Source organism: Cibotium barometz, chromosome 46 (genome assembly GCF_041138505.1).
Source record: "Cibotium barometz isolate CiBa-2024 chromosome 46, ASM4113850v1, whole genome shotgun sequence".
Classification (NCBI taxonomy): domain Eukaryota; kingdom Viridiplantae; phylum Streptophyta; class Polypodiopsida; order Cyatheales; family Cibotiaceae; genus Cibotium; species Cibotium barometz.
The window spans coordinates 138,218-150,584 of NC_141091.1; the positions used below are offsets into that span (position 1 = coordinate 138,218).

Consider the following 12,367-nt stretch of genomic DNA (forward strand, 5'->3'; position numbering starts at 1 on the left):
TGACATTCCCTCGTGCTTAGCTTGGCGGCAGGTTCATGGCTTCCAAGTAGTCCACCAGTAACTGGGGTACTCTTGAAAGAACTCCTCCTCTAGCCATACGGCTTTGTGGGTACCTCGATCTCGGAACTTCGTGTAGAATTGACGAAGGCTTCGACCGGAACCATGCTTCCAACGATAAAGAAGAATCTGCTCAGGCTCAATGATCTCTGATTTGTCTACCACGTCTGGCTGCTGTTCATATGAAACATCAAACACTTTTGGTCCAACATATGGTTTTAGCCAAGAAACATGGAAAACATCATGCATCGTCCAATTGTTAGGGAACTTTAACTTCATCGAGACATCACTTAACTTTTTAACTATAGGAAAGGGTCTAAAACTACGGAAAGAAAGCTTGTGACAGCGTTTGCCCACTTGTTTCAATCCCTGTTTCATGATGCACATATAGACCCGATCCCCTTCCTTGAAGTGGACATCTCGTCTAGAATTATTTGGCTGTCTCTAAACTGAATATTGGCAAAGCTTAGAATTGAGGGCCAAACTGGATTGAGTACCAAACTCTGTGGAATTGACAAATTGATCTTTTATGCTAGCCAAGTCTTTTCTAGAGATTTTGAGGATGGTAGACTTTTGAATGGTCTGGATGTGGGTCTGTCTACTAAGAGCATCGGCCACTGGGTAATGCTTACTAGGGATGTACTTGTTCAGTCCTCCAAACTGGTGGAAGAGCCGACACCATTTGGTGTGTCGATCACTCCACTGGGCACTTGGCATGGTCAGGAGTCACTTAAGTGCTTGGGGGGTTTGTGTTGACTGTGAAAACTCATCCATAAGGAACAGGTTTCAAATGTTGATTGCTGTTCTAGCTTGCCCTTGAAAGTCTTGGAAAGATGATAGGGAAACTTGCTAGGAGGTTCTGTCCTAGGGGCCAAATTGATATGTGGTGCTTGATGCTAAGCTGGTTCTGTGCTTGGAGTAGAGCTATGGTATCTGTTGAAGTATGACCATCCAAGGAAGCTCTCACGCTAGGATGCGGTGTGTGTGGACAAGCTGAATATGATACCAATGTAACATGCAACGGAATTATGCGTAATGAAGGATCCTGTCACACAAAGTCTCACACCGCCTTCTTTATCCTGACTCTTTAGGAATCCACTTTTTCACTTCAAACTTTAAGAGATGAGAGAGAGAGAGAGAGAGAGAGAGAGAGAGAGAGAGAGAGAGAGAGAGAGATTTGTACACCTTATTGGGTTCCAAATTACCCACGGAAGGGCCCCCTCCTATTGCTAGGAGTATTTGCTTTATTATCTTTGAAGAGAATGAATGAAGGACTGACTTGGGACTGTAGATAAGCCAAACACAAGACCTTTGAAAGACCAAGAGTCTGGCTGAACCATACACGGCTGTAGAAGAACCAATGATGACCGATCTCGATGCCTATGCACTCTTCCAATGGAATGTAGGAAGGCTGCAAGTTTGAGGCTGAGGCGGTGAGGGTAATTCATGTTGAGTTGTTCGTGCTCAGAGGTAGAGGTGGGCAATAGACTCTCCCAACATACTGTGAGTATGATTGGCATTTATCAGCAGCATTTATGAGTTAGATCTATTCGTGATCTGCAATCATCGTACATATTCATTCATGTTTTAGAATATACCCTAAATTAGGGCAATATTTGTCTCGTCTATAGACTCTATGCATAAGACTATGTGTAACATGCGTTGCGGAAGCGTGTTCATGATTAACGCGAAGCAAAGAAGATAACACTAATCTTATGTTTAGCAAAGACACAAAAGAGAAGGAGAGATAGGCTAATCTACTGTATATTGCCAAAACATGCTATATATACAATGATCTTGTTGATTCACAGCTTCATGATGCATACCAAAGATCCTTGCAACCCTTGCAATCGAACAAGAGAAGCTTCTGCTGATACACCACTGTGTCCTTGCTGCCTTGCAAACTCTGACAAATGGATCCTCTTGATCTTTGAATGATGATTCTAATGAATGCCTAATGATCCTATTATTTATAGGAAAAAGGAATGAATTCGTAATCAAGTCGGTTTTGCCTATTTTTCCCACGAAACATTGTCCAAAAAGTCATATTTTGTGTCGAAACTATGCCCAAAAGGTGTCCCAACCATTGGGCTATGTCTTGGGCACTTCCGGGAGCTTGTAGGGCTGCAAAATTTGCTCTAAATCTGCCCCTGAATGTGCCCATATATTTGCTAATGAGAATATACATGTCTATGAGCATTGGGATGAACGGATGCACATGACATCCCCTTTTGCTAAGCTTGGAGCACTGGGGTAATCCATACACCTTTGCTTCGATTCCGTTCTGGTCCAATTGACCTCATTTGCAAGAATTATGGGAGCAATCCCCACCCATGACCAGCTTAGAGACCACATACAAGCCGCCATCCTCGGTAATTAGCAAGCACCACGGATGGCTCTGTTTCTTGGTCACTCCACGACCTCAAGATTGAGTTCAACTCGGCACCACTCATAGATAGGGATCCGCAATGGAGCCCCGTGTCTTGCACAAAGCGACAACATACCTGGCTTGGTGGCAGCATGGCTTCTCCAATAGCTTTGACCCTTTGGCAAGTGCAATCGAATTCCATGTCACAATCTGCTTGCCATGCCCACAATCGTGGCTGACGCTATCTACAGGGACTCAACCACCTGTATTATGCATAGAGTCTATTACATAGTGTCATGTGCATCCGTTCATCCCAATGCTCATAGACATGTATATTCTCATTAGCAAATATATGGGCAGATTTAGAGCAGATTTTGCAGCCCTACAAGCTCCCGGAAGTGCCCAAGACATAGCCCAATGGTTGGGACACCTTTTGGGCATAGTTTCGACACAAAATACGACTTTTTGGACAATGTTTTGTGGGATAAATAGGCAAAACCGACTTGATTACGAATTCATTCCGTTTTCCTATAAATAGGATCATTAGGCATTCATTAGAATGATCATTCAAAGATCAAGAGGATCCATTTGTCAGAGTTTGCAAGGTAGCAAGGACACAGTGGTGGATCAGCAGGAGCTTCTCTTGTTCGATTGCAAGTAGAGGGTTGCAAGGATCTTTGGTATGCATCATGAAGCTGTGAACCAGCAAGATCATTGTATATATAGCATGTTTTGGCAATATACAATAGATTAGGTCTCTCTCTCCTTCTCTTTTGTGTCTTTGCTAAACATAAGATTAGCGTTATCTTCTTTGCTTAGCGTTAATCATGAACGCACTTCCGCAACGCATGTTACATTGGTATTAGAGCTTAGGTCATGCTAGGACAGCCCTTAGCTTATGTTTGGTGCATATTGAATTAGGGTTTGCGTTTTAGGGTTTACGAGCAAGATTAGGGTTTGCATTTTTGTGTTAAATCTGTGTTTTTGCATCAGCTTTTTGCTCATTTTCAGCATAGTATAGTGCTAGAAAGTCTAGTTTTCAGCCTAGCATGATCCTAGGGAGTTTAGAAAACATGTAGAACTCTAGAGTTAGGGTAAATAATATCATGAGTTCAGGGGCAAAAATCCTATTTGGAGGAGGATGAGGTTATCTCGACAATTTCATAGGAGTTTTCATAAGATCCAAAGACCAAGCCAGAGAACTTGAAGACCAAGTCAGAGAGCTTGGGGATTGAGCCGATGGATATGAAGTGCAATCGAGGGCCTCCAAGGAGGGGGGCTGAGGCAGGAAGGAAGTGGAGGCCCACCTCGGACAATGGGCATTCCAGTTGGGGGGGCTGAAGGGCTCCAGTGTCTTTGGTGTTCAGGGTAAGCTTGAGCTGCACTGCTGTGTGCATCACTTAAGCCCTATATATACTTTCAAAGTGATTTGCTGTGTTGCATTGGTTGAATTAAACTGATGCCAAAAGAATGGTTACACATGCTCATAAGCTTGAGAGCAGGTATCACATTCAGTGTTTTTTGACGCCATGCAGTGTTACAACTCATCAAAACAGCACAGGGTGAGCATGGAGTAAGGCATCATGACTATACACGATACCGGTAAGGTCTTTTGTTGTAGAACATCCTTTTTTGAAATGCCTGTGTAGGATGCTGGCTTGTCTATGAAATAATAGTGCTTGGATTGCAGTAGGTATTGTACTGCCCGGCTGAGAAGGCTCTACAAGTCTCTCAAGTTCACCCATGGTCGTGGAAAATACGTAAAAAGGCCAATTGTGGTGGCAAATGCCAGAGATGTGAGGTAATTATATTGTTCTAAGGAGCAAAAAATCCTGCACCTGAGTTATGTCTATGATTTCTCAAGAGCCAAATCATCTCATGTTTGCTTGTTATTCATAATGCTGTTTTCAGGTTCTTGCACATCATTCTTTACCTGGCAGAAAGAGCTTGGAGTTATGCCATGGCCATTAAACAGACAACTGATGGGCCGAACTCACGCCGACGTTTTCATCTAGTTGGGAGATTGTCAAAGGCAGTCAAGTGGGCTGAATTATTTTCCTATGCTTGTGCAGAGAAAGCTGATCCAAAAACCTCACTCGAGGCTGCGGTAAACCCCAAACCCTAAATGGGAAAACTTTTTGACAAAGCATGGATTATGCTGTCTTGAAAAACTTCTTATTTGTGACTTCTATATGCTTTGCTTGGATGGTATCAGGCCTATGCAGCATACATGAAGGGATCCTATTTGGTGGAGCGAGAGCAGCATTGGGACACAGCTTTGAAAAACTTCACAAGTGCAAGGTTGGCTTCCTGACATCTTTACAAAAACATTACGACATTTGCAGTGGTACCTTGGTGTTTTTGAAGGCAAAAAGTACTGGTTTTAGTGTTTCATGGTGTGCTTTTCCTTTATTCTCTTTGTGGGTTTAAGGACTATTTATGAGGAGCTTGGAAAGTATGGAACAGTGGAAAATCAAGTTCTTTGCCGGCAGAGAGTAGACGATGAACTTGAGCCGAACATTCGCTACTGCTTGTATAAGATGGGCCATTCTGACATGGATGGATCTGAGTTATTGAATCTGAGCACACAGGAAGGTCCTGCACTGGACCTTTTGCAGGCAAAATTGGAGGTAAAGGATGCTTTGGCAGCCATATTGGGGCTGCCATGTGGTTACAGATTTAGATTGTGCTTTGAAAACATCACTTCTTTTGTTATAAAACACCTAGTACATATTTTTATATAATTTTTTGATTGCACATTTATATAGGTTGTCATGGCTGAAGCACGTTCTCAGCAAGCAGTTAGTATGACAGAGTTGAACTGGCTTGGCCACAAGTTTTCAATCAACAATGCAAAGATTCGTGCCTGCATAGTGAAAGGTAAAGGACGTGTATAGCATCTAACCCTTGTTGTCCTGCTGTTTGTGGAGGCAGGCCATGGCCATATTGTCACCCCATAGGAAAATTTACCATTTTTATTTACATGAAAAAAAGCTTATTTAGTCCAGTGCAAAAAATGAAAGTTCCTTTTTGTACTATGTTTTTCACTTTATTAATATGATTTAGATGATAAAGTTACATTTACTCGTATACATTTCAATGTTAAGGTATACTCGTATGATTTAGATGATAAAGTTACATTTACTCGTATACATTTCAATGTTAAGGTATTCTCCTTTGCTATAATTTATTCTATTTACAACAAAAGTTTGTGCTTTCATATGTAGACATATTTTTGATCATATATTTTAAGTATATGATACATCAATACTATATTAAATACCCTTAACCAATGACCAAGAAAGTATTTCTAAGCTACACTATATATATATGATATTGTTGGATATATCAATATTATTTAATTTATATAAATAGGTAATGCTCCAATAAGATGCAATATATATTTTTAAATTAAACATTATATTATAATACTCATTCCATAACAAGGCATGCTAATGATGAAGCCTTCACTTATAATATTCTTACATTTATCTTGATTTATGATACAAGGTGAATCCGTGTGTTTCGACATGAAAACAGGACAACAACTGGAGAAAGAACTAGGTGCTTCGACCACCTCCTTGTCTTCAGATAAAACACTGAGTGTTTTTGACAAGATTTTTGGAGCATATCACGACGCAAGGCGACACATTCGTGAAGACCTGGTGCCCTCTTTAAACTGAAGGCTTATTCCAAGTTGTCATAGTGACTAAGAATCTACATATATGCATTTATGGTGTCTAAGTTCACCCTTGACAGATTTCAATTTTTACAGGTAGCTGCTGGAACTGCAGAGGATGTGAAAGATAACTTAAATGGCCTTGATAAGGCCGTGAGTTGTATAATACTTCAGCGGACTATGGATCGCAATCAGCTGCTTGTTACCATTTCTAAGAATCGCCTTAGTAGACAGCAACAGCACCATTCAAAAGAAGACAAGAATGATAAATCGATCAAGCCACAGGAGCTAGTTCGCTTGTATGATATACTTATCCAGGTACATTTCAGGCCCTTGGAGCAACTTTGTTCCCCCCTCCCCGTCACCCCAGATTTGACCTTGAAGTGCATGCCAAAGATACTAGGCTGAAGGTTTTTACAAATTTTTAATGCAGGAGTTGATTGAATAAAACACAGAAGTCTGACATTTATATATAAATATATATTCTGTTGATATGTAGAATTCGACAGATCTGTCTGATCTCGCAACATCTGGAAGGGAACAAAATAGTGATGAAGCCACATTTGCAATGGAGTTAGCTGCCAAGAAGCTTGCTTTTCAAGCCAAAAGGTCTTCTATAACTCAACTTGTCTCTTTTCCTGCATGAAATTCTACCATAAAACCTCTATCCAGGAAAGAAAGAGTTTATTAATGTCTACTAAAGACCCAAAGGGTCTATGAAACCAAAAGTGTTACATATCTTTCATGTGTAAACTGATAGTAAACATAAACATGGAAAAATGGGAAGCATTGAAAACCCAACAAAAAAGGCCCGTGTACTATGTTGGCCAACAAAAACATAAACTGATCATAAACGTAAACATTGGAAATATTGAAAAACCAACAAAAAGGCCGGTGTACCATGTGGGCCCTGTGAATACAAAGAGTAATGAGGCATGTGAGGCATGTGGGACCCCTATGAATACAAAGAGTAATGAAGTGTGTGAGGCATGTGTGGCTCATTATGTGTCATCCTCTTCAAGGACATCATACAGGGAGACAATATCCACTTCCTGGGGAGGTGTCGCCGTGTGGCACTGGAGATCTGGAGCTGATGCGAGGATGGTGGGATCTCGGGGGGCGGAGGCATTTGGGTCTCTAAAGGGATTGTGCACAGTCCTTGGTGACTACACATGTGAGGGCTTACTCCTAATCATGTGTGAGCATCCTACAATCCTTCACTCCCAAGCTGCAAACTTACATGTTACGGCCGAGTTGTTGACGGGAGCGTGGGATTCTGCGAGCACCCCCCCCCCCCCCCCCCCCCCCCCCGCCTGAGCCCCCTCTGCCTGCGCCTCCCCCTCCGCTTTCATTTGCACCATCCTCCAATCCTTCACTCCCAAGCTGCAAACTTAGATGTTACGGCCGAGTTGTTGACGGGAGCGTGGGATTCTGCGAGCTCCCCCCCCCCCCCTCCCCCCCCTCCCCCGCCTGAACCCCCTCTTGCCTGCACCTCCCCCTCTGCTTTCATTTGCACCATCCTCCAATCCTTCACTCCCAAGCTGCAAACTTAGATGTTACGGCCGAGTTGTTGACGGGAGCGTGGGATTCTGCGAGCCCCCCCCCCCCCCCCCCCCCCCCCCCCTTCTCCCCTCCTCGCCTTCCCAGCCCAGCCTCTTCTATGCCGGCGCCCCCCCCTCCTTTTTTCTCTTCTCCAGCCTTCAAACCCCCTCGCCTTCCCATCCCAGCCCCTTCTACGCTGGCGCCCCCCTCCTTTTTTCTCTTCTCCAGCCTTAACCACCCCCCCCTCTCCTGAAGGGTCTCATCTGCAGCCTCTCCCCTGCTTTCTTCTCCCCTCTAGTTCTTTTTGCAGGTAATTTTCTCAGGTTTCTTGGGGCGTTCTCCTTTTGGCAAGTCTTGGTATTTTCTGGTCTTTTCCCTCAGGAGGACTCCATGGCAGCCGCTCCGTCAACCCCAACCGAGGCTGCCGTTACTTGCTTGTCTTTTCCCGAAGCGGACCTTTAGATCCTCGCTATGACTATTGCAGCATTAAAGGCTTCCACCCTGGTATGCAAGATTGTTGGTAGCCGCCTTGCGTGCGGACAACTTAGATATCTTTTGCAGGTGAGCCTCATCGGTGGGCTTGCAAAGATCAGACATTCATCCTGTGGGGTGTGGCTACTACCAGATTGAGTTTGACTCGCCTGCTGCAGCGTTAGATCGAGTCATGCAGCAGAGCCTCGTTGCATTGCGTATGGCCCAGGCCTTCTTTGCACGGTGGCAGCACGGCTTTGACCCCGCGTCCGACCCTCTGGCTGGCGTGACAGTTTGCTTTCCAGGCCTTAGGAAGGAATGCCTTCCTCTTCTCCCGGTGATTGGTGGAGCCATTGGGAGAGTGATGGAATCCCCCTCCATTGCTGCCTCATTCCAGGATTCCCTTCGCATCTGTATTGCCTTGTCGGAGTTAGTGTCTCATGTCATATGTAACCCATGCCTTTGGGGCGCCCGTTCATTTAGTGAGTGGAGTACTCAGGCCTTCCGGGCCAATTCTTCATTTGCAAGTAGATGGGACGCCTTGCTAGAGCTTGCCCTCGACGCAAGTCTAGGAGACCGCCTCCTGTGGTTCCCCCCCTGTCCCCGTTCAGATCCTCACTAGGGGGAAGAGAGAGTGGCAAGCTCTTAGGCAGCGGAGCACCAAGACCCGACCGCGGACGACCTTGTTGTTGGAGAGTGGCAGATCGTTGGCTAGGCCCGGGCCGTTAGCTGACTACCAGAGCTGAGCGCCGCAGCCGTGCGCCAGGCTGACAGAGTACAGAAGGATTCGGTTCTGTCAGAGAATTGTTTTGAGCATTAATTACAGCACCCACTCGATAGCGAGGGCCCCCCTCCAGTCACGGCAAGGCTCCCTTCGGCCCCTCCGATTTGGTGGCCGCTTCCTCGCCGAGATTCCCCCTCCCCTCCCCTCCCCCCACCGCCTCTGCCTCCCCCCCCCCCCCCCCGCCCGCCGCCTCCTCCATCCTCGCCTCCGACTCTTCCCACAGTAGCCCCCTTTGCCTTGTCCTCTTCCTCTGAGTCCGCCCTCCTCCCTCCCTCCACCTCTTCTGGGCACTCCCGTCACCCTTGTGCAGCCCTCGACCCGGAGCGGAGACAGCCGACGAGTTCCGTTCGCTGCTTGATTCATCGTTTCTCTGAGCCGGTAGAGATGACCATTGCCGCTTCCCCGATGAGGGCTCTCCCACCAGAGTCCCCAGATGGGCCCCCAGGATCTTGGGGCTGCCTGTGGATTACAGTTTCTTCAGATGTCTTTCGGCGGAAGGGACATATTTTTGAGGAGACGATAGCCCCCATTCGGATATGTGTGGTTTTTCATTATTCCAGGCCTTCTACGCTAGAGAGTGGCACGATGATCTTCCCTTTTTCTTTGAGTGCAGCCCCAGGGACGAAGTGGGACTTGGAGTTGGTGGCTACCGCCATCCAAGGACAGGCAGTTGAGCTTTCACACCATTTTCACGATCTTTGCATCACTGACGTGCTCACCCATCTCTGGCCCTTTGCTAGGATGGAGCTTGGAGGCTCAGGCCATAGAGACCAGGACGAGGAGGTGGTGGCCTCCAGCTTGGAGGTGCTGCTCTGTGTGTTCCTACTATCTCAGTCATAGTATCCCTACCCCTTTCTTAGAGATACCTCCATTGTGATTGAGAGTATGCCTACTCTCGCGCTCGGATAGAGTGGCGTCACATGGAGGACAGGATCTGCGCCCACTTGGCGTCCCTTCGCCCTAGGCCGGATTGTGATTATTCTCTTCGGTTCTTCTTATTGACTCCATTCACTGCAGAGGAGCTGGCGAAGGCATTGTCGACTCTTCGTAGGGACAAATGTCCGGGGGCGGACGGGCTTCCAGTCTCTTTCTTTCTTCGCCATTGGGACCTTATGGAAGTCGGCCTTCGAACTGCCTTCAATGAGATTATGATCACAGGAGCCATGCCAAAGAGTCTTTCAGAGGGTTTGATACACTTGATTCCTAAGGATGGTGGTGATATATTGGAGATCTAATAGTGGAGACCCATCACCCTTCTTGGGACTGCCTACAAGATTCTGGCCAAGGCCATCAATTGGAGACTTCAGCCTTTCCTCCGTGATTTGATCCATGACACTCAGACAGGTTTTGTTCAAGATCACAGCATTCTAGATAACATCTTCACCTTCTAGGAGCGACAACCTCGGACAGGGTGCGGCAGCAGGACCTCATAGTGCTACTCCTAGACTTTGAGAAAGCTTATAATAGGGTTGATTGGAGCTTCCTGGAGGGCATGATGATCCAGATGGGGTTCCCAGTGGAGTGGATCCGTGGTGTTTCAGGACTTTACTCAGCCTCTCACAGTCAGGTTCTCATCTAGGGAGCTCATGGAGACAGATTCCCCCTCACCCGCTCGGTCCGGTATGGGCTGTCCTCTGGCACCTTATCTTTTCTTGTTCGTTGCCGAGGCCATGAGCAATTTTCTCTTAGCTCAGGAGATGGGGCTCCAGAGATTGCGTCTCTTGCTTCGTACTTAGGAGTTGTTGGACTCAGAGTTTGCAGATGATACAGTAGCTTACCTATGAGGTGATGTGGGGAATCTCCAGAGATTCACTGAGGCGATCTAGATCTTCTATCGCGCATCAAGAGTGTAGGTCAATTGGCACAAGTCGTGTGGCTTTTGGGTAGACTTTACACTCACCCCGACTTGGCGCCCAGTTGAGGCTTTCCAGTGGATCCCGAGGGGCACTCCAGTTCGCTATCTTGGATGCTAGGTGGGCATCGATCTCTCTCTGGAGCAGCAGCTTGCCCCTCCTCTTTTGAGCATTCGGAAGAAGCTTGTGTGCTGGAGATCCGCGAGGCTCTCCCTAGCTGGTAGAGTGGTGGTGGCGAACTAGGTCCTTCTTGCTACCATGTGGTACTTCACTTCTTGTTGGGCCTTCTCTCGAGCATGTATTGGTCAGGTAAAGCGGTTGATCTGGAACTACTTATGGGCCGGCAGTGACGGGAGGCCTGCGAGGGCCAAGGTGGCATGGAGAGTCATCATTCAGCCACGTCGTAGAGAGAGCCAAGGTGGCATGGAGAGTCTTCATTCAGCCACGTCATAGAGAGGGCCTAGGCATCATTGACCCTGCTATTCAGAGCTGCGCCTTGCTAGGCAAGTTGATTGTTAGAGGACTCCTTCCCGGTGGTGAGCCTTGGAAAGACTTCCTCTTGGCCCGGAGTTCAGTCTGCACCTCGAGTCTAGGGGGCCCTTGGCCGCAGAGTACCAGGTGGATCTTCAGAGAGATGTGGGCTTGTGGATAGCTCTGCCTTTGAGGACAGATTTGCAGCCAATTTACTCCGAGCTTGGGATCACCTTAGGCTGGCCCTTAGGCAGCTAGCTCTGGTTGATTCAGAGTAGCGTCTTTGATAGCCTTTGATTTGGAACCCCTTGATCCGTCTACCCTGTCATGTGCTTAAACCGATCCCGTCAAGTGGGAAAGACTACGTTGGACACCCACACGCGTAATAGCACAACTTAATACCACAATTTGAAGTGGACAACTTAATAACAACTTGAAATTGAAATGAAATGAAATGAGATAAATGGACACCAGCACTGGGGCCGGAACGGGCCAACCCCCCCTCCCCCCCCCTCAATATATGATATATTTATTGGGAGTATTTAACAAATACAATGCTCCATGGGTTCCAAGAACCAGATGATGTCCATGTACAAATGAATACAGTACCAAACAAAAGGTTCGAAGTAGATATTCGAAGTAGAATGACCACTCGAGTGGTCCAGTCTCTACGGTCCTGTGCTTTCACTGGACTCCGCGGAGAGCGCCCCATTGGTGTTCCAAGACCATGCACAAATAGGCGCTCTCGTACTAACGCCTGGCTCTCCTGATCTCAGCACCTTAGGACAGTGGTTCTCCAAGAGCTTGGACTACCCGGCACCGAACGGGTGTTGCCGTGGAGAGAGTCCCTCATCAGATTTATCACAAAATACTTTACTTAAATCTGAAAATTCACTTACTTGAAGATTGAAGACGGAAGGCCAATACCCGAGGTATTTGTGTGTAGTTACTTGAGTGGGACACCAGATGTAGCCACTTGAAGAAGGAAGACGCCACCTTTGGAAAAGAGGTACAACCACCTGCTGTGCAGGACACGGCCGCCTTCGTGTGGAAGAGGATGCGTAACTTGTCCCTAGTGATGCAGCCGCCTGGTGAAGAACACAAAAGCGGGAGGAGAGGCATGCGTAGTCGCCCACTGTGGA

The 12,367-nt window shown here is 46.7% G+C and overlaps 1 protein-coding gene across 2 annotated transcripts in view; it reads left to right on the forward strand.

Moving 5' to 3' along the window:
* Positions 1-12,367, forward strand: part of LOC147611783 (uncharacterized) — a 75,743-nt gene that overhangs the window by 14,119 nt on the left and 49,257 nt on the right. For both annotated transcript variants that reach the window (XM_086783609.1, XM_086783610.1), the window contains exons 3-11: positions 3,961-4,027; positions 4,116-4,226; positions 4,337-4,532; positions 4,641-4,726; positions 4,857-5,055; positions 5,194-5,305; positions 5,966-6,090; positions 6,201-6,422; positions 6,604-6,713. In XM_086783609.1, coding sequence (XP_086639735.1) covers positions 3,961-4,027; positions 4,116-4,226; positions 4,337-4,532; positions 4,641-4,726; positions 4,857-5,055; positions 5,194-5,305; positions 5,966-6,090; positions 6,201-6,422; positions 6,604-6,713 — 1,228 coding nt within the window. The remainder of the gene's footprint in view (positions 1-3,960; positions 4,028-4,115; positions 4,227-4,336; positions 4,533-4,640; positions 4,727-4,856; positions 5,056-5,193; positions 5,306-5,965; positions 6,091-6,200; positions 6,423-6,603; positions 6,714-12,367) is intronic.